Source organism: Propithecus coquereli, unplaced genomic scaffold (assembly GCF_000956105.1).
Source record: "Propithecus coquereli isolate 6110/MARCELLA unplaced genomic scaffold, Pcoq_1.0 Scaffold184, whole genome shotgun sequence".
In the NCBI taxonomy this organism is placed as follows: Eukaryota; Metazoa; Chordata; class Mammalia; order Primates; family Indriidae; genus Propithecus; species Propithecus coquereli.
The window spans coordinates 1,042,844-1,065,443 of NW_012143190.1; the positions used below are offsets into that span (position 1 = coordinate 1,042,844).

Genomic DNA, 22,600 nt, shown 5'->3' on the forward strand with positions numbered 1-22,600 from the left:
GGAAACTCTTGGTAAATACCTCAATTGTTGGCAGCAAGCCTCGAACAACTGACAAGAGTTCCCTGTGAGGGCTTCTTTAGAGATGAAGCTTCTGGACTCATGCCTCAAACGGATCTCAGGAAAAAGTGGTAATAATTTTTTAAAACCTTTAGAAATGCCTCTTTTAAGAAACAGTGAATGCTGAGGAGAGAGTTATAATAGTATATATCCTTTCAGAAGGGTCTGATAGTTGCCTGCAAAGAAGAAAATCTGTAGTGACCACTTTACTAATATTACCACTTAACCTCTATTAACCTAATAAAACTTTGCTTCATTATTTATGCTTCTATTAAACTGACAGCCAAGTTCCTCATTTGTTTATTAATTTTGCTCAATGTTTCCTTCTATTTGCAGCATTTCCAGATGCATTTGCAGCATTTTCAGATGCAGGAAAGGGCAAGTGACCAGGGCTTGTATTATGTTCTGGCTTCCAAACACTGGTTGTGCTAGAATGTCCTTCCATGCCTCATGCGCCCTTGGTCTGCTTATTAGTTCTGTACATTCTGACATTGAGTCAGTTTGAGAGTTTCTCACACAAGTATGTGTTTATATGTGTGTGAGTGTGTGTGTATGAGAGAGACAGACAGAAGACATTTAAATCTAGCATGACTCTGCATGCTGGCCGGATGGGATGTCATCTTAAGTAACTAGAAAACGTTGGCCGCCGCCAGCACAGGCACTATTGGGAAATAGCCTGAATGTTGTTTGGGAGATAAGCTCACTGCAGAGGCAGAGGAAGGTTTGCTTCTGGTCTAAGACTTAATCCTTGTGTAGCAGACAAGTTTGCCTTTCCCAGCCTCTGCCAAGAAACGCCATTGATCTTTAAAGCGGTGCCAGGGTTTCCACAGCTGGAGAGTTTGCACAAAGACAAAGCTTCCATCCGCAGGAGGGCCCCCCTCCCCGCATGGGAACCCAGGCTCTGGTCAGCTGGGCAGCAGCATGGCCCCCTGAGGGCTAAACAGCCGGGGTCAGCTCTGGGCACCTTGTGGAGATGAGCCAGATGTGTAGCTCAAACTCTGTTCCACTCAGGGCTTAATGAAGCATAAAATTGCTTGGGAAAAACATTCAAGCTGCAGAAGAAGGTTTAAACTAAACAAATCGAGGCAACAGAAATTTGGATCTACGAACACCTGGATAAGAAAACATGCACACTATAATGCTTGCTGCTAAATGACCCCGCTTCACTTATCTTTCATACATCCTGTTATTATGCTATTAAGCCCATGCCAGGATGGGTCGCAAATACTCTTATCACTCACCTGATGGTGATAGGGTTGTTACGCAGACCTAGCGATTAAGACCTCTCTAGGATTTAATAATGGTATGATGATACATTCTGTTGGGGAGTCTATGGAAAGGAGGCTTTCCCAACATGCTGGTACAGCCCATTTGGAGGACAATTTTGTCAACGTCACAAATTACAAGTGCATTTACTTTTTTTTTTTTTTTTTTGAGATAGAGTCTCACTGTGTTGCCCAGGCTAGAGTGCCGTGGCGTCAGCCTAGCTCACAGCAACCTCAAACTCCTGGGCTCAAGCAAACCTTCTGCCTCAGCCTCCCGAGTAGCTGGGACTATAGGCATGCGCCACCATGCCCGGCTAATTTTTTCTATGTATTTTTAGTTGTCTGATTAATTTCTTTCTAATTTTAGTAGAGACGGGGTCTCGCTCTCTTGCTCAGGCTGGTTTCGAACTCCTGAGCTCAAACAATCCGCACGCCTCGGCCTCCCAGAGTGCTAGGATTACAGGCGTGAGCCACCGCGCCCGGCCTACAAGTGCATTTACTTTTGACCCAACAATCCTACTTCTGAGAATTTGTCCTCCAACCATACTAGCACAGAAAGGCACTTGCATGTGGTTATTCTCTGCTACATTGTTTGTAATGGTAAAAGATTAGACTCAAGTGTCCACATACAGGGGAACGGATTAAAAAACAAAAGCAAAAATGATGGTGCATCCATCAGAGAACGAAATACTCTGCAGCAGTAAGGAGAGCTGAGAGGTTCTCTTTACACTGAATGGAAAGAGTTCCACATGGCGCAAAACAGGAAGCAGAAAGGATAAGAATTTTCCAAGTGTTTTCATAACAAAACACTAGAAGGGTACACAAGAAATAAAAGTGATACCATGGGGGCCAGGGAAAATGAGGGGAGTTGAAGGAAGGATGTGGGTGAGATTTCCCCATGGGTATTTTAAATAGCATTTCGACCTTTTATTACACGATTGTATTACCTAACAACCACAACAAAAAATGGTATCAATTTTTCCACAAGTTAACTTCCCCCAAAATGTTTGCAGAGGCCATAGATTCTACTTGACAGCTCGTTTAGTCCAACCGCTTTGTCTTACATAAGTAGAAACTGAGGCCCAGAGAGATGAAACTAGTTAGCCACCTAGTGAATGCCGTGACCAGCCAGGGAAGCAGAGGCAGAACCCAGGCTCAAACTTCTGTAGATTGTATGTGAGATTCCCAAAAGATTTCCTTTCAAATTGTGTCACTCACCCCTTAGCAGCTGGTTAAGGAAATTTCAGAGAACTAATTGAACTTTTACTTTCTAGTTTTGTGAACATGTCATGTGAGTGTTCTTCCATTATGGAAATACTAAGAGCCTTCTTAAATCATCAAAATGCCTGTATTTAGAATCTATTTCTCCGCTTGCTTTATACTTGTTCCTCTTTGTACTTTATTGTTGGACCTTCCATAATGTTAGGGTCTCGTGCCATGTCTTTTTTTTTTTTTTGAATCCTTTACTTATAAAAGAAAGAATCTTTCAAAATCTTGGGTACTGTGGTATTGAACACAACAAAGGATTGGGCAAAGGCAGTGTTACTTTGTGACAATGGCGCCCTCTTGTGGTATATGGCTATTCCTGTTAGGTGAGGATTAATTTAATCTTGGACTCAAATAGAACAATGGTCATTTTAGTTTATGGCTAATAATAACCTATTTCTAATTATCACCCATTCTGGCATTTTCCAAGATGATATCCTCCTTATGGATTTGTGGTTAACTAGCTGGTATCACTGTAAAATGTAAAATGAGAGGAGTTGAACTGAAAAATGTCAACTAGAATCTACCATTTGCATCATGAAAATGAATGAGAAACTCTGGGGCAGGTGTGTGGGTTTCACACGCACCCCAAGTGATTCTAACACTCAGGTTGATTTGAGAGCCATAGGTCTCTGTTTTCATGTGAGAAATGGGCCACTTATCTCTCAACGGATGCAAAACCTCAGCCGGTGTAAGTTATCGTGTATGGCTGTAAATGCCAGTTGAGAAGCTTTTGTCTTCCTGCACCTGCCCAGGCATCGCAAGCTGCAGAGGAGTTCACACAGGAGAGGTGGTCTGCAGCCCCTCGCTGCTGAAATTTGAGGGTCCAAATAAGCATTACATGGCTGTACAAAATCAGGAGTTGTTCAGGACACTATACTGCGCACACTGCCTCCAACAGCAGCAAACGTGCTGTGCTCATCTGAATGCCTTCTCAAAGCCTGGCAAACCCTGATGTCTCATGGGGGCCGGTGGGCATGGAGGAAGCGTGCAGTGGGAGGAGGGGCGAGGTTAAAGGTCAGAGAGGTGGCTCATGTCATCAGGCCTTCATCAGCCTCCCCAATACCAGTGCAAAGGCAGTGAGCCCATCTTTCTCCCCTCTGAGGGCCTCTCAACCTCTTTGAAACTTCTGTTCTCTTTTCGATTCTCCTGAAAATGTCACCTTTAATCTGTTCGCCTTCATGAACTGGCGGCATAGGTTTCTATACACTATTTGCCTTGGCTATGTCCCCCTAAGAAAGTTCAGATGCCACCAAAACCTGAACTGAGAGGGCACTCTGAAAATGTGTCCTCATCGCTAGTAAACAGCAAGGAAGTCTCAAAGATAACGTGCTTTCATTATCACAAACCAGAAGTGGCCTGAAGGTACAATTAGCCCTGGTATTCAGCTGCTGCCGGCCGAGCAGTTCAATGTCATTTCAGTGATGTTGAAATTGACAGGAAGAAATACTACTGGGTTGTATAGTTTGTTTTCTTCTCTACATTTTCTGGGTTTCATGAAATTTCCCTATCAGTGTTTTGCTTGGTTAAAAAAATGAACATTTATGCATTTAATAATTGTCATATCAGAAACGAACATTTATGCCATTGCGAAACACATAGAATGGTTAAATATTTCATAGTGATAAAGCCAACGGCTTCACCATAAGTTATCGCATGCACGAGTGCAAACATCAGGAACACGGTGAGAAGCTGCGTCACTTAGACTTGGACATGGGGCTGCCCATGACGCTTGCCTGGAACACATGCCAGGCCGAACCACCTCTGCTTCCCTCCTTTCTCAACTTTGGTGACGTCAAAGGAGCAAAGCTCACAGAGACTCCAAGATCCCACAGAGAGCTCCCACCCCAAACCAGAACCACATGTGTCATCAGGGTCCAGTCAGCCGACAGAAATCTTGCCAATGATTTGAACAGAGAATTTTTCACAATAGTTTCATTGAGGTATAATTGATATACAACAAACAGCACATTTAAAATGCATAATTTCAGTTTTGACATATGTATACACCTGTGACACCATCACCACCAAGGAGACGGTGAACTTAACCATCACCTCCAAAAGTTTTCTTGTGCCCCTTTGTCATCCCTCCCTCCCTGTTCCCACCTGCCTCTTGGGGAACCACTGCTCTTTTCTCCGTCACTATAGATTAGTGTGCATTTTCTAGATTTTTGTAGAAACGGAATCATATAGTATGTACTTTTTTTTGGTCTGGCTTCTTTCACACAGCATAATTATTTTAAAATCCATGCATGTTCTGGCAGGTGTCAATAGTTCATTCCATTTTGCTGCTGAGCGGCATCCCAATCTATGACTACACCACAATTCATCCATCCACTCACCTGATGATAGACATTTGCACTGACTTCAGTTTGGGTTATTACATGTAAAGCTGCTGGGAACATTTATGTGCAAGGCTTTGTATGGACATGTGCTTTCATTTCCCTTGGGTAGGTATTTATGAGTGGAATGGCTGGATTGTATGGTAGGTGTAATTCCACTTTTTAAGGAACTGCCAAATTGTTTTCCATTTTCAATTCCTACCAGGAATGTCTGAGCATTCCAGTTCATCCACATTCTCACCAACACTTGGAATACCAAGTTTTTTAATTTTAGCCTTTCTGATTAATGTGTAGTGCTATTGCATTGTGGTTTTAATTTGCATTTTCCTAAGCAGTAATGATGTGGCCTGGGAAACCTACTCTCAAAAGGGTTGTAAGAGGCTGGGTTGCTCAGCTATTTAAGGTGTGAGCAACAGGAAGCTGGTGCCCCGTGGCATGCAGTGGCACCACGGGCATTCAAAGTATCCCTGGCCATGGTGTAGGAAAGTGGATGAGAGCAGAGCAAGCTGATGGAGACCAAATGGCTATGAACCAGGCACCACGGCAACAAGGGTGACTATGAAGACTGTGGGGTCACTGGTTGCTTCTCATGGCCCTTGAGTGTGGTCACAGGGAAAAGGACAAGTTGAAGGTGCAATGCAGAACACAAGAGGAAAATCAGAAGCCCCGTTGGAACTCCCTCATTCTTGGAGGGTGCAGGAGAGAAATAGCTGAGGCCAAGTCCAGGCCTGGCCGTAAGGGTTGCAGAGTGGCATTGCCAATGAAGCGCTGAACCCTGGCCGATCTCTCATGCTAAGGACGCTGACGGGAAAGGAGTGGGCTCCTGAAATATGGATCGACACAGAGGAGGCTGAGAACTTTGAACCTCTAAATCCCTTCATTGCAGCCCCACCTTCAGCATCCTCCTGCAGAAACACCTTTCGATGGGGCATCTGGGGCAGCTGCCTGTCCTCTCAGGCCTCACCCGCATTGCTCGTCACAGCCTCCAGGCCACAGGAGGAGTTTGATCCACCCCAGCAAATCCCCGATGGGAAAGTGCCAGGCCCACTGTGGGAGGACACAGCAGGAGGCTGGGAAGAATCCCAGTAGTGGACTCCAAGGTGTCAGAAGGAGGAGGATGGATTATGAGCTTGCTGGAGCCCATCTTATCAAAGAGGGATTCAGGGCTTACCGTGGAGTGGTGGTTGTATCTGCAGGGTGGCCAGGGGCAGCACCCCAAGGGCTGGCCTGAATGGACTGCACAGGTGGGTTCCCTGAAGCTCAGACAGTTCGGCCTCTTGGGGCGGAACCGGGTGGAGAGTGGATATGGAGGGGCTGACAGACACCATCCCCACTGTCCTCAGCCAGCCTCTCTCCCGACGGCCACCACCAGTGCCATTCAAGAATGCAGGTGGCCCTCACCAGCACCTGCTTTGTGCTTTGATGAGGGAATGTCCTCTATTCCATCTCTGGAGAGCATTGTTGGATGGGGGTGGCTGAGCAAGTTACCAGTGGCCCATCCATGCAACATGTGTCTCCTGAGCCTTTGGACTGCATCTCCCATAATACGTGAGGGAAATTCCTACAGTTCAGCTGACTGCAGGCCACTGCATTAGCTTCCCGTGGCTGCGGTAACAAATGACCACAAACTGGGTGCCTCCTAACAACAGAAATTTATTCTTTCACAGTTCTAGATGCTAGAAGTCCACAATTAAGGTGTGGGCAGGGCCATGCTCCCTCCGAAGCCTCCAGGGGACGATCCTTCCTTGCCTTTCTCAGCTTCCAGTGGCCCCCGGCATTCCTTGGCTTGTGGCTGCACCACTCCAATCTTTGCCTGTGGCTTCCCACAGCCACCTCCTGTCAGTCCCTGTGTCTCTTCTCCTCTTCTTATGACACTGATTGTTATGGATTCAATGTGTCCCCCCAAAATTCATGTTGAAGCCTTAACCTTGCGGTAACTTCGAATGTGACTATATTTGGTAATAGGGTCTTTGAAGAGGTAATTAAAAAATGCCACTAGGTGGGCCCTAATCCAATCTGACTGGAGCCCTTCTGAGAGATTAGGACACATAGAGACAGGAGGGAGGGGTGTGCAGAGGGAAGACCATGTGACTCGAGGCAAGAGGGTGTCAAATCTGCAAACCAAAGAGGGGCTAAGAGGAAACCAGCCCTGTCCGCACCTTCTCCAACTTCCAGCCTTCAGAACCGTGAGAGAGTAAGTCTCTGCTGTTGAAGCCACCCAGTCTTGTGGTCTTTTGTTACTGCAGCCCTAGCAGACGAATACACTAATCACACTGGATTAGGGCCCCCCTAATTCAGTATACCTCATTTAACTTGATTACATCTGCTAAGGCTATATTTCCAAGTAAGGTCGTATTCACAGGTCCTGGGGTTAGGACTTCAACATACCTTTTTGGGGGACACAACTGAACCTGTAACAGTCACCTTGAGTCCAGGCATCAGTTAATGAGCTTAGCAGATACTGACTCCATCCCCAGGGACTCGGGCTTCCAGCTGGGCTCAGCCAAGGGAAGGCATTGGCAGATCGGTGGGTGGGAGGAGACTGAGGTCAGAGTATTATTTCCGTCCTCCTCGCGGGTCACTGGGAGTCAGGTGTCTCTATGGAAGGCTTGTCTGCCAGGCGGCCCTCTCCATACAGGTCCTCTCTTCGGGTTCTGGTGACTCTTCTCAGGCTGGGGGGCATTGATTGCTCCCCATGATAGCCGCCCTCAGGATTGTATCACTCCTAAACCCTGCCTGCACCTGGACAAACAGTTCCTCTGTTTAAACACGTTCCTCAGTCAACCAGTTCGCACGTGGCGTGTTTCCTGCTGGAACCCCGACTGGCACGGGCCATTTTCCAGGTTCTTTAGGGGTTGGTCGGAGCAGGATTCTTCCCATTTCCTAGGCAATTCTCTTGACTGTAAATCTTGGTGATGGTCCTCACGACTCAAGTGGGGACAGCCCTGGTCCAGATTGGGAGAGACATCACAGGCTAAAGGTGTCTATGGGGGCTGAGCTCCCCGTGAGGATTTACTTCTGTAAATGGCCAGTATCTCCCCCTCCCTGCAGCTGCACCTTTGCAATGTGACTTTACAGCTCCTCCCACCATGAGGCAGAGTCTTTCCCAAGTCTTTGCGCTGGGACTGGCCTTATGAATTGCTTTGGCCAATGGAATGGTAGCAAAATGTAAAGCAGCGACTTGAAAAGCTGTGCACACCGTTCTTGAAATTGCACTACCATGAGCACAAGCTGGAGCAAGCCAGTCACCTGCTGACCCAGCTGACCACCAGCCAACTGGCAGACATGAGTGAGGCCATTGGGCCAAGCCTCCAGCTGACCCACCGCAGACCACAGACGCACAAGTGAGTGCAGCAGCCAAGATCAACAGGGCAGAGCTTGGTCGAATCTTACGGACAAAGGGTTGTTTGAAGTCATTAAGTTCAGAGTGGTTTGGGATGCTGGAAAAACTAATGGATACATCTTCCAAATCAGACGTCACACTGACAAATTCATTTCTCTTACACGTTTTGAGTAGAACCTTGCCATCTCCTTTGTTTTTAGAGATGGGGTCTTGCTATGTTGCTCAGGATGAACTAGAACTCCTGAGCTTGAGTGATCCTGCCTCAGCCTCCCGAGTAGTTGGGATTACAGGTATGTGCCACTACACACCTGGAGAAAGTTTAGTTATTACAAAGGATGCTAACTTGAGTACTGAGAATGACCCATCAGACTTATCACCACAGCTTATCACCGCGTGACCTTAAAAACAGCTTTAGTGGAATGGATTTAACACATTAACTGCCCTGAGAGTTGTATGTAACACACTCTAGTTTTGACCCCCGGGGCTGCGTGAAGCATATATAAAATCTTACTTGTTGATGTTCTTGTTTCAATTAATATTGACAATTTAACTCTAAAAACGTGGATTAAATGAATAGAAGTCAATACATTTTTTCTATTTATGTTTACCTTTAAATTACACTCGAAGTTTTTATTCTCATAGTAAAACACTGTGCCCTCAAGGAAAAGTTTTTGGTTTTTTTGTGTGTGGCAGTCAATGTGTTAACAGCAAACGGAGGAAGAGAAATTGGAGAAATAGAAAATGTTTTCAAGGAAACTAGAGGCCATGGCAGAACTGGCAAAGTAGAGAGGTGCGTGCTGTCATCGGTGTTAAGATCCAACATGCAGTGTCATGGATGGTGGAAGAAGGGAAGGCTGCAAGGAGGGGCATGTAGAAAATGTGCTATCAAGTCAAATGAGACCAAAAACTCCCCTCACGCCCGAAGTCTGATGAACCCGGTAAGAGCAAGGTCCTAAGACTTCCCCAGAACTCACGGGGCCCACCCTGGTCTCACTGACCTCTCTTCTGCCTGAATCCAACTTCCTCCACAGTCCAAATGAATCTCAGATCTCTCTAGACTCAAGGACTTGGTCTTGATGATGCTGAGTTGTTTGTAATCACACAGGTCATGTGTCCCATTTCTTCTCCCTCAACCCTTACCCATGGCCCTCCCCAGGAGATTTTAAGTACCACTCAACCAGACTGCACTTTCCTCCTTATGTGTCAAAAGAGACAACCACAGAATATCCTACCTGCATCAGATACTCAATAAATGTCGACTAATTTATATGATCTACTGGCCAAATCCAGCCCATAATCTTTAAACAATGTAAAAACCAAAGACTATGCAAACAGAGATTCTGTGCAGCCTATGATGTTTGAAATATTTACTATCTGGTCCTTTATAGAAAACCCCGATACAGCTTCTAGACAAGAACATAACAAATGAGTCATGGCATAAGGGAGGTAACTGATAGGGCTCTCAGAAACCCAGGCAAGATGTATCCTTATCCTATTAATTCAGCAAACTAAGCCCCAAGCGCATGATTTTGTGGATAAACCCCAAGGAGTCTGCCACTTGCCATACTCATTTTGGGGGAAGAATAATAAGTAGAGAAATAAATAGTAATAGTTGGAGGTTGTGAGTAATAAAAAGCTGTTTAATGTTTGATAGACAAATTCAAGTTCATAAAGAAATTTCCTTGAATTTAATAAGATGCTAAAAATGTCATTTGAAAATTTTTTAATATTTATAGTTTTTTACAAAGTTCTGTACATAAAAATAAATATACAGAAGCAAACCCCATCAACTGTCTGCATCAGTAATCCTCACTGGTGGACTCACCATTTATAAGGAAGACATCATTCAACGCAACCTGTCACAGAGACTACCCTATCAGCAACGACTTTAACTTAAAAGATCACTACTAGGCCTCTTTATCAAGACTACTAATCATTTAGAGGCCTTTACTTACGAACTAGCAATTAACCATGAAATCAACAGATGCAATCACTGTCTTTAAGTGGAGTGTGACCAATGGCCTATGCCTAGTGGCAACGTCTATACCATATGCTGACTGAAGCCCTCAAGTATGTAGTTGTAAAGAACAGAAATAAACTCCCTTCCCCTTGGCTAGTCACTGTGAAAAGCGTGCGTAAGGCAATTGAATCGAGGGTTAAGGATTTGTCTTGTTAACGTCACAAGCGACACTAACAAGATTCTTAGCTTCATCCACCCGGTGACGGGCCTCTGCGTCCAGGTCTCCAGGAGCAGGTTCCACCTCCTTCGCCAGACAGAGGGTTATAACCTGGGATAAGAGAAGGGAAACAGAACAGTATTGACGGTTGGAAATCGGGGAACATTTTATATCAAAAATAAAATCCTGAGTCTGACATGCAAAGCACTACAAAGACAGGATTCTGTTCTCACAGACATTTTTAAAAAACTTTTAGCTATGGTATGAAAAAATACTTTATATCACGATTACAGTTTGAATCGATTTTCTGGCGGGGACAAAAGAAGCCATTCAGCTTCTTGGTTTTAACTCTCCGAAACAAATGCAAATAACTCTCAGAACGGCTTAAGTATATGAAGGATCCTATCACAGTGCTTAGTAAATAAGGGCTGTTCAAACTACAGAAAATCAATTTAAAAAAAATTTAATTTAAAATTTAAATTTATTTATTAAAATTCATTTATTGTTTATTTTTTATTAAAATTAATTTAAAAACTAAAAAAAAATCAAAACAGAATGGTTCTTGCCCCTTCTACAAGTCAGAACTAGGTCACCTGTGCCCTTCTCTCCCTTTCGCCCATGAGCTTCCCAAAGTCAATGGACAATTGGTGACTTGGTTGAAGGCCTGGGCTCTAGCACCTGCCAGACCTTAAATGAGTTGGTTTTGCACCTTACTTGCAGTGGAATCTCTGGACAATAAATCCCCATGCCTTACTTGTAAACCTGGGCTGGTTAAAGGCCCAGCTCAGGACTGCTGGGGATACTGAAAGAGGCCATGCATGCAAGCATGTCATGCATTACGTTTTCTATGGTTTCCACTCCTCTCTTAAGTATCACTACCGGTGTCTGAACACAGGCTTCCAGCAAGAGAAAGTTTTAAAACAGCGTTTTCTTTCTAGATGCATCACTTCCCTAAAGCAAGCCAGGTTTGGTTCCCGACACAAAGGGGATTAGAGCTCAGCCTTGAAGGTCAGCCAAGTCTGTGGCCAGGCTGCCTTGGAGCCCCCATCCCAATCTCCTTCAGTCCTCATAGATTCCATCAGGCCTCTGGCCTCTGCCTGCCCCTGTCCTCCCATGGAGGATACAGTCTTTGGCCTAGAACTGGTTTCCACACAGTGTTCTAGTGTTTTTGCGCTCTCCTTCCTCAGTCTTAACTTGCAATTCCTAGCCAGAATCACAAAGGATTACTTATTTTCATTTGTGTGCAAGTCCCATCTTCCCACAGACTTGAAATTCCTCAAGGATGAGACGAAGATTGCTGTGGTATCACTTAGAATGCCCAGGGCAGTGTTGCACACAGGAAAATGCTTTGAATCAACATCTGTCCACATCTCCTTGAGAAAGTTATTTGCAAGAAACATGGCAGCCCTGACTAGAAAGACCCAAATCACGCCCCTTGACACTCATCTGCAAGGTGGGCGGTCTGGCTAATCCCCGTTCTACTCAGCTCTCCCTGACAGGGCTGTGGTGGGATCGAGGAGAACACGACACCACAACTACAACCATTCTAATTAGGGCCTAGGAGGTGCTCTGCGTCTGTTTCTTTAATCTTCACAATCCAAAGCTTAGGAATTAGTCTCAATTTGTGGGCAAGGAAACAAACAGAATTTTGATTTTAAAAGGTAAGTATATCCCATAAGCATTGAAAATGCGTTCACAGTTGACAGCAGTTGGTGCTTACCACCTCCCCTCAAAGGCTTTCTGTCAGATTTCCGTTTGGGGATGACAGACGAAGGCCCAGAATTGTCTTCTTCCTGTTTGAACACACACAGGTGTAAGAAACAATTAAAACATCCAAATCTTCATCTACTAGAAAAATGTCATCTGGCTGAAATCTCTAGTCACCTGAGGCTTCTTTGCATTTCCTTTGTAACTTTTTCCTTCTTGCATACTGTCCCACATTTCAATCTTCTGTCTCCTTTTTTCTTCTTCAAGCTGAGAAAGAATCACATATTGTACAGAAAAAAAATAACAAGCTACCATCTTTCTCAAAGAAAATGCTAATTATGACAATTCTTTTTTTTTTGTAGAGATGAGGTCTTGATACGTTGCCTATGCTGTTCTCAAACTCCTGGCCTCAAGTGATCCTTCCACCTCAGCCTCCCAAAAGTTCTGGGATTACAGGCCTGAGCCACTGTACCTGGCCTATGACAATTCTTAATTTAAATGTCCTTCAAAACAAAACTTCACCTTCATTTTCTTTGGTTAATAAGGAGTGAGTTTAACTCACAAACAGAACCTTTGGTTTTTGTATACTATTAAAGAAAGCAAAAGGTTTCAAGGAAAAAAAGAATACTGATTCCATTCTTCTGAACCTCACTCTTATTAGGACAGTTTTGGTAATGTGGAAGAACTCTGACTCGGAATGGCAGGCATGACTAGCAGGCTGGCTTTGTTGCCTCCTGATTATGCTCTAGGGAAAGTCACTTAAGCCCTCCACCTCAGGCTGTGAAGAAGAGGAGAGTTTGAAAGTGCTTTGGGAAGTCAAGCACTAAGAAAACATAAGGAAAAACTAATCTCAGCATAAAATTATGCCCCATAATAAGCACCTGAGAAAGCTCAGTCATACAGTGGATGGCTTCCCAAGGCAGACAGGAACACAACACACTTGACCTTTCCCTCTGCTCCCCACTGCTTGAAGAGCAGCGCTCCTGCCAGCAACTGAGTACTGCAACTCACATGCCAAGTTCACTTAAAACTCTCACTGCCAATGGAAACCAGACCTAAACTGTAGTTCATTCTGGTTCCAATTAAACTGTGACCTCACAAGGATATGTGAAAAGATGCCTCAAAAAGCACATATACAGGAAATTTCTCCACAGCATCCAGGATCTGTTGCTACCAACTCCAAAGACTTGCGAACTCCTGCTTCCGCTGTCTGCAAGTACACAAGGTCAAGGAACCACCTCCTGACATAAAGGTTGTTTTACACTTATAGCCAGCCCTCAAGAACATCTGAATGGGACCACAGCGGAGAAAATCTGACAACACAAACAAGAGACTGATTTAACTGTTAGGCAGGCAGGTTCAATCAGAACTACATATGCCGCACAATTTCTAAACTGAACGTAAGCTTTTTGTCCCCGTTCCAGTGTTAGGAGGCTCACGTTACAATTTTTAACAGTGATCTTTTAAAAGATTTTTTCAGCTACATCAGCAAAATGAATGTGCAAGCCATGTTACTAATAAAGACACAAAAAACTCAGACCCCAAAGTCACTGAATTCTGACACACAGAATTCAACTTATTGTATGACTCTAGAAATAAAACAATAATTAATGGAAGGAAATCAGGGAAGAAAAAGACTAAAATAGAACTGCTCAAAATGGTATATATGTATACTACACTTCCAGTTCTGTTAAGAAGGAACCCATGCATGTGTTTTTTATATATGGATAAAATATTTCTGGAAAAATACCTAAAAAACTTAATAGGGGATGCTCGCGCAGTGGAGGGTGGGGAAGCAAGGAGGCGAGAGACTTAACTTCCACAGTACAGATTCCTACATCATAGAATTTGTTTTTACATGTGTGGTTAAAAAAAAAAGTTAAATAATAGTACACTTTAGATTAATGACTGCGTAAGTGGAATATAGGCAACCACCTGAAATGAACACTGAAGGCTGCTGGGACAGAGTGACCAGGGAGGGAAGGTGCGAGGGAGGGAGGGTGTGTATGGTATTGTTCTGTCCTTTCCCTTCGGGCTTCCACCAAGCTGGGGAGACCAACCCTGTAGTGGATGATTATATGGAAACAACAAAGCAGCCAGCAGCAACAGAAAGGCACATGACCCTGGAAAACACTAGAGGGACCCAGGTAAGACCACAGTACAACCAAATTCCCTGCTACTTGAGAGCTGGCAGAGACTTCCTTTCGAGGGAGTGAAGAGGGGCCCAGAACCATCTGGACTGAAACTGGAAAGCAGAGTCTACATTTGGTCCTTTCGGGGATCAGGTCAAAGTTGGTGGGTGACCTTACTCCCGTGAAGTGTGGCACAATCCACCTGGCTGCTCACGGCAATCCTTGGTTCTTCCTTCCCCCTCACCTACCGCCCCCAACCAAATCCTGTGCCTTAAAAAAAAATCTTTCAAAACTCCATCTCCTGCTCTCCATCTCTAGTATCGCACAAGCCTTGGCAAAGCCCACTGCTGCCTTCCCCTGGCTCTCCTTTGATCCACTGAAGAGCGGCCCCACCAAGCCAGGTTGTGTGAGACACCAGCTTAAAATAGCAATGGAGCAAGAGTACATGGAATGTGTATTCTGTCTGTCTGGTGGCATGAGACCTGGGCACACAATTCTATTAGGTGATACAGCTGTAAGGGGAGTCACTAAAAAGCAAAACTAGAAACATAAGATACCTTTCTTTAAGACTATTTCTACCCCGAACAGTAAAAAATTTCACGAAGAACACTAAGTTAAGTGGAAGTGATTTGGACACAATTAGTTGAATCTAATGGGATAGGACCCTCTCCTAGAAGTTTATAAATGAAAACGTACACACACACAGAGGCATTATTACCCACTAAGCCTCAATTTCTTAAGACTATATATATGCTCAAACTAAAATCAGTTCATACCTGTCTTAGTTTTTCCTTATGCTTTTCAACTTGCGCATTTAATTCTTCTTGCATTTTCAAACGAGCAGCTGCTAAAGCCTCTTGTCGTTTAACAACAACATCAGGTTCTAAAATGTCAGAAAAAATTTGATATAAAGCACCTTGTACAATATGAAACAGAAACTCTGGAGTCTCCATATTATTAAAAAGATAGAAAGGCAGACATCAGAAAATGAAAAAGCATGCTTTCACATGAGTAATCCTACCCTCTCTGTATATATTTTCCTGCTTAAGGGAGCAGGAAAATATGTTGCTTAGCCATAGTTCTTAACCGTAAATATCCACATAACCAGAACCTGTTAGAAATGCAGATTTCTGAGCTCCCCTCAGCAATTCCAATTCATAAGGTCTGGGATAGTGGCCCTGCAAATGAAATGTAAGTGGTCTAATGGCCACACAGATATTCCATTACACAACTTGGCTACCTCACTAACACCCACAATCTCCAGGTTGACCAGAATTCCAGAAGACAACCAAGGAAAGATAAAGTTTCCTGAACCCATCCCTTAATTAACCCAGATCTTTATCAGAAAGAGGTAGAGGTTCTTAGGTATTTGTTTCCATGGAAAAGAAAAAAATCCTTCCAACTACCATTAAGAATAGAAATGCACATAGTTTAACCTATGTCTCCCTCCTTCCCTCCCTTCTTGCTCTGTTGTCCAGGCCAGAGTGCCATGGCGTCAGCCTAGCTCACAGCAACCTCAAACTCCTGGGCTCAAGTGATCCTCCTGCCTCAGCCAAAAGTAGCTGGGACTACAGGTGCATGCCACCATGTCTGGCTAATTTTCTATTTTTAGTACAGTGTCTCTCTCTTGCTCAGGCTGGTCTCAAACTCCTGACCTCAAGCAATCCTCCCACCTCAGCCTCCCAGACTACTAGGATTACAGGCATGAGCCACCTCACCCGGTCTTAACCTATATTTTCATCTGGTTTGTAAACCAAAGCTTTCCACCCCAAAGCCAGTACTATAGTGACTCAGATAAATGACAATTTATATTTGTTTAATTATATGCTACTATTCTCAAAACACTTAACGTTTCTTTTGGATATGTCCACAGAAACTGTAGCTTCTAACTAGGGAAAAGGCTATCCTTTCAGAGGGAATGAATTTTTGCAACAGCCAAATGTAACTGGAAATCAGGTCTGTAAGTGAAAATCAAAATGAGGAGGATATGAAGAACTAAGGTGGAGTCTTCCTCACTCACAATGGTTCCAGAGATAACTCAGACTTAGCAGGCAGACCCAGAGGAAGAAAGAACTATGAAGTTTTCATTTTAATCTATCCAATAAAATGAAAAACCATCCAACAAGCCATGCACCGATGAGTGTTCTACACACTACCAGAAATGTTTTCCGTTTCATTAAAGTATCTAAAATTTTTTTAAAAAATGGCACACGCACAAAAATCAACTTCAAAGGTATAAAATAGTTCCCCTGGCTCATACAAATCAGATTCATGTACTTCTTACTCTCAATAACAGACTAACTTTTAAATAATAAAAGAGGTAGGTGTAAACCCACTGCCTTCATTTGTTATCAAGCACTAACCCACAGCAGCCGCAACTCTGTCCAGCTGCCTCTGCCTCAAGGCCCTCAGCCGGGTGGAAAGCTTCTGAAAGACCACGTAGAGAAGGATGCAGCTGAAGACGATGTACCAGCCATAGGTGGCCAGCAGGGAGCCCACTGAAAAGAAAAAAAGTTTTCAAAAACTTAAAAATGACACTACTAGTTGACTTTTCCATAAAACTTAACAAAGACAAAATAAGCATAGATCCTGCCCTCAAAACCTTCATGGTCTAGTTGAGGAAATGGCCTCCTAAGTAGATCATTAAAATACGAGCGAGAAGCGCAACAATTCTGGGATCACTGAGAAGTAAGACTTCTCAACCATATGGGCAGTCAAGGAAACAGTCCGCAGCACGGAGGACACAGCAGCTGTGTTTTGAAGGATGAAGAGGAGCTTATCCGACTCAAGAAGACAAAGAAAGGCCTTTTAGACCTAGGGAATCACACACAAAGGGGTGGTGTTAGAAATGTGTATGGATGTGGGGGCGGGAGGTGCCTAGAAGCAAATGCCAAGAACCGAGTGACCCCAGCAACTGCAATCGGACGGGCTTGCTGCGCACAAAGTAAAGGACCTCCGCAAACAAGGGCCCCCCCGGCGCCGCCCAGGGAATTGCGGCTCCGGGGAGGCCTCCGAGCAAGATCCGGGCCTGCTGCCCAGGGTCTGCGTGCGTAGCCAACGCCCGGCTGCCGGCCACCCGCAGAGGAGGACGACCCACCGAACATGGCGGCGCGCCGAGAAGCTGGCGGCGCGCCGAGAAGCTGGCGGCGCGCGCCCCGCTGCACCACGGCCCGCAGCGACTTACCCGTGACGTGCAGGAAGCGCAGCCCCTCGGTCTCCAGCGCCGGCCGCGCGGACAAGGGCTCCCCGTCCCGCTCCATGGCTGCAGCTGCCGCCGGCCCAGCCGCGTCACCTCCAGCCGGGCCCTTCCGGTCTGCCTTTACGTACACGTGGCGCGCCGGGGAGGCGCAGCAGTCCCGGCAAATAGCAGATTGACCCCGCCCGGCGCTCGACCTATCGCAGAGGGGGTGTGGCCGGGGGGGCGGGGCGAGATGGCATGGCGGAAACCGGCCAATGCTCTCTACGGCCGGCGCTATCTCGCTTGGTTGTGGTCCATTCTCGCTGCTGGCCTCTGTGAGGGTGGGAGTCTAACCTCTTTCACTTTATCGAATTTTTACTTTTTCACTAATTGGACACTGAAGCCAAGGAGGTTAGGGGACGCCCGGAGACCCGATTTGCGCCCACATCCTTGCCCCAGGCATATTGGCAACAGGGCTCAGCGGGTTGACGACTCCCAGCCTTTGAGGTTTGCAGCCCAGGTCCGGCCTCACAAAGGTATAGTAAAGACGAAATATGGGTAGCCGGTGTTACCTTTCAGGCCAAGAAAGTTCCCACCTCAAAATCCAAACCTCTTGGGAAAGAATAATCAAAGTAATGGCTCCAACATGAGTTGAATTTTACCATGTGTCATAAGACATTATCACATAATTATTTATGATGTGCTCTTGCTGTTTCCTCTGTTTGCAATGCCTTCCTCCACTCTCTTCCACTAGTCAAATGTCCCCACTCTATGGTGACCATAACCACACTATTGGATATCTGACCTTGAGGTTTCTTCGGAGAAGCATTTGAAGTGCACCTATGTAGCTGTGTCTCAAAAGGATTGGGAATTACGAATATAACAAAGTGAAAAAATTAGTGAATAGGTGATGACATCAGAATGCTGTGCTGCCGCCATCGCCAGGAACAGCATGGGAAAGCCATGACACCAAGCCTGAATACGACCATTGTTTCAATCGCTGGTTTTCTAAGAAGTTTCTCAAGGGGGAATGGCTGCAGGGACTCAGGCACCCACCCCATTAGGCTCTCCCAGCAGTGTGTTCAGAAAGCAATAAAGGAGAAGGAGATTCCTATTGAAGGACTGGAGTTCATGGGCCATGGCAGAGAAAAGCCTGAAAGCTCTTCTTCCACTTGACAGCCACCTTGAAAGTAGACTCCTCAAATCACGATTGAGGACTCTGGATGTTGTCTATTAAGTTTGTGAAGACAGCTCATTTAGTGAGGAGTTTAGGAGGGAGTAGTTTTTTGTGTTTTTTTTTTTTTTCTTTTTTTCCCCTCACCTCTATGTGTGGTAAGGAGGGAGTTTTACTTCCTCCTCCTTAATGTTTTCCTCTCACTTGTAAAAGATGATGAACCATCACTCTGCTTTGGAGTGATTTCTCATTTGCTCTGGCATCTTTACGTGCTAAAACTGAACATTTATGTGCCAAAACTGAACAACTTCTTGGGATTATGGTTGCAATACTTGGTCTGGGATCAGCTTTAAATATACCTTGCATGTAAATACTGATAAACTAGACAGGATGAGCAAGGTTGCCTGACCTCTTTTGCTATGATGCAAAGGACATTAGGTACACCATACTGGGGTCATTGTTCAAAGAAGCAATTGGTTTGGGCCTCTTTTTTCCCTCAAGAAGCTCATAGCAAAACAGTTTCAACCAATGCTTCGGCGCAGTTTTATTGTAACTTAACAGTTAGGACTGGTGGCCTGGGTTAGTTAAGAAGACAGCTTTTAACAGACAGTTCACTGTTTTAACAAGAGGTGTCAGATTAAGACATGAAAACTTCAAGAATGTTGCAGTGAACACCATTTAAGAGCTCACATTGTAGCTTGGGAATTAAGATAGAATAGCTATGAAGGAAGACCCTAAATTGCAAAGATTTGCTGTTGCCAGCTTTCAACCCATGTCAAAGAATTAAGTCAAACTGTACATCATAAAAATGCCAAAATGCTGCATGCGGTTAAATGGGCAGAAAAATTTGCTTTATTTGCCTTGTTTATCCTCCCTGCCCTGTAATGTCTGTAATCATGAAGATGGAATAAATTGTAACAATTTCTATCATAAAAAAAAGCAAACAATTCTTTTCACTCAGAACTTTGCAATATAAAATGGAAACCGGTACCAACTCATGAACATGCATTTTAAACATATACAAAGTATCTTTATAAGCTATTGTGAACTATAGTGTATACATATATATATACCGTATAATGAATAATATATTGAACTAAAATCAAATAGATTTTAAATTATTTGAGTGTATGGATGACAGGCTTTCATTTCAGCTCCTAGCACATTGTTCTTATAGTCCCATTGATAGGAGTTACTAATTCTTCCTAGCCAGGGATACCTTTGTCCCTTTAATCAGGTATATCACCTCACCTATCTTGTCTAGAACCATAAATTATTTTAGCAAATACGTTACTCAGTGTAATTACAAAAACAGGACAAAGGTGGACAGTAACCAGAACTGCCACCTGTCACTGACCATGGTTGATGAAATGACTGGCCGTAATTCATCCTTCCTTCTTGCAGCCATATCCTTGCTATGGCCTGAAGGTGGGAGGAGTGTATTTTCCCATCCTTTGACTTTGTACTTGGCCAGGTGGCTTGCCTTGGTTAATGGCAAGTGGGCAGAAATAACAGTGTGTCGCTTTTGAGTGTAGGCCTTAGGAAGCCTCTAGTGTTTACTTCTTGTGCCTTTGCCAGGTTAGCCAGCTTGTCCTAGGAGGCATGTAAAGCGAAGCCACTCTAGTTAATCCATAGACCTGCACTGATAAGCAGAGCCTGATATGAGAATAGCCTTGATGAAAACCCCTGAGTTTTGGGGTGGTTTGTTATTGCACTATTGTGGCAATAGTTAACCGATAAAAGTATATGCAATAAGGTGGGATTAAGCATGTTGGTAGCTAAAGGCAATCACAGAGATGGCAATCAAACAACAGTGTTTTTCAAACATGAATACAAGGAACCACCCCTTTCAACAACAAACATTCTTATAGATTCCCAATGTAACCTTTAAATTATGTTAATTATGCACATATATAAAACTAAACATGTATTTCCTAAATTCACAGTTCTTAGAATCTCAAAACCAGGGCATTTACTGATTATATACAAACACTACAAAACTAGTAATATTCAAATCATCTTAATGCAGTTCCACAGAAACCATGTTCTTTTGGGTGTTGCATGACCATGTCAACTGGTACAAAAGCTTCTGCTGTTAGCATGATAGAAGATATCCTGAACAAACCGCAAGCTCTGCAAAATTGCACACTGAAAATATTGTGCTTCTGGGAGAATTTGAGTTGGGCCAAAACCAATTTTTCTGGTCCTGAAACATACAGATGGACATTGAGCTCTGAGCACAGGAGCCCTCACTTTCTTCTGGTCAGTTTTGCAAAGTCCTCACTTGGGACAATGGCATATATAACAAGGCACCCTTTTACTTTTTATTACTAGGCCTCAAATATTTAACTTTTTGGTGTCAAAGTAATCCTACTCAGTCCAGATCAATTAAGGGAATGGCATGGAAGTCTCATATCAGTGCTAAGTGCTACAGTGTAGTCAGGGCCAGAGACCCAAAGTAAGCTACTCCTTAGAGGTAAGGAATATGATCAGAGAAAAGCTACCTTAGGACATTGACACTTAACTGCAACCAACTTGTCATCACTGAGGCTGTTGACCAGCTAGAGTCCCGCCCAGTAAGGTGGCTCATATATGACGGGAACAGGGAGCCTCCCTGGATCTTAACTGTGGAAAAGAAAAATGGAATCGTTGCAGTTGTCCTATCAGAAGCAGAAGCAACAGGTAATCCCGCATTAACAGAAGAGCTATGTGGGAGTAGAAAAGTCACCCTCACTGGCCTGGCCCATGCCAAAGATGTTGCAGGAGCTAGACTCTGATCCAACCCTGGAAAAAGCGTAACTTAAAGAGCCCCACACAAGTCCTTCTTCTGTCCTAATCCCAACGGGCTTCTTGGTGAGGGGTAGAGGAGAGCATGAATTGTAGACATTAAGTTACCATCCCCTCAAAATAAATTAACAGCAGACTTTGGGTTTATAAATCTATCTACTGTATATATGGTTTATGTCCTGGGTGCCTACATGCCTCAGAAATTTGTAAAAAATGTTGATCTCCAAACTTACCAAGGCAAGGATAAAACTTGAGAACAGAGCAATGCAATCTGGTTTGGGCCATCAATAAATAGTTTCTAGAGGAACTGCTCAAGGAGTTGGGAGTTGGAAAAGCACTGTCTTAGGGTCACATTGATGAAATCTAAAGGCCAGGTTCTCCTGAAGCCCAGGTGCCACCTCTTTCCCAAAGTATTCCGGAATGCTCCACCCCATTCTTATATTTCAGTTGCTACTGCACTGAGGCTTAGCAGCACTGTTTCTTGTGGTTGTCTTCCTAGCCAGACCGTCAGCCCCTGAAGGCACAGTTTCTTCCTGTCTTAGGTATTTTTCATCAGCAATCACCAGAACTGTTCAGGGGACTATTTAGAAGAGTGTTTCACACAGGAATCACCCAGGAAAAACACCCAAAGAAACTAGAATACCTAGTGGGGAGCCAAAGGCATTAGTATTTTAAAAATCCTTCCTATTAAGTCTCATTTCCAGTCACGGTTAAGAAATCATTAATTAAGTGATGGAAATGAAGTGACAGTTGAGGGGACCTGCTGCCTAGTGAAGGCCGGCAGATAAAGAACGCAGTAAGCATCTAGGAGCTGAGCAAGGTGTGCCTAGCCCACCTACCAGGGAAGCCACGACTCCCCTACCATGTTCTAAATGTTGCAAAATGCTGCTCCTCTGCTCACATTTCAGCACCTGACAAGCATAAGCCACACTTCCCCTCTATAATTTTTCAAATCAACAGTTCATAAATTTGTACGATGTTTGTAGGCAAAGTTAATGAAAAAAGTCAAAAGATTCATGAAAGTCCTAAAACCTGGTTGTCTTTTAGGAAGAATTTGAAAATGTAAACATTTCAGAGGGCAGGAAAGCCTATCTAGAAATGCCACCCCCCAACATTTCCATCTTAAATTATGTCTTTAGATCTCACTGCAAAACACCTCGATGACACACAAC

At 44.2% G+C, this 22,600-nt stretch overlaps 1 protein-coding gene across 1 annotated transcript; it reads right to left on the reverse strand.

Moving 5' to 3' along the window:
• Positions 1-9,882: 9,882 nt before the first annotated feature.
• On the reverse strand, positions 9,883-17,625 carry VIMP (VCP-interacting membrane selenoprotein). The gene is made up of 6 exons (XM_012642717.1): positions 17,474-17,625; positions 16,653-16,787; positions 15,066-15,172; positions 12,335-12,424; positions 12,171-12,243; positions 9,883-10,561 (listed from the first exon to the last, which is right to left on the reverse strand). Exons 1-6 carry the CDS (start codon positions 17,547-17,549, stop codon positions 10,482-10,484), a joined length of 561 nt encoding a protein of 186 aa, XP_012498171.1. The 5' UTR covers positions 17,550-17,625; the 3' UTR covers positions 9,883-10,481.
• Positions 17,626-22,600: the final 4,975 nt, after the last annotated feature.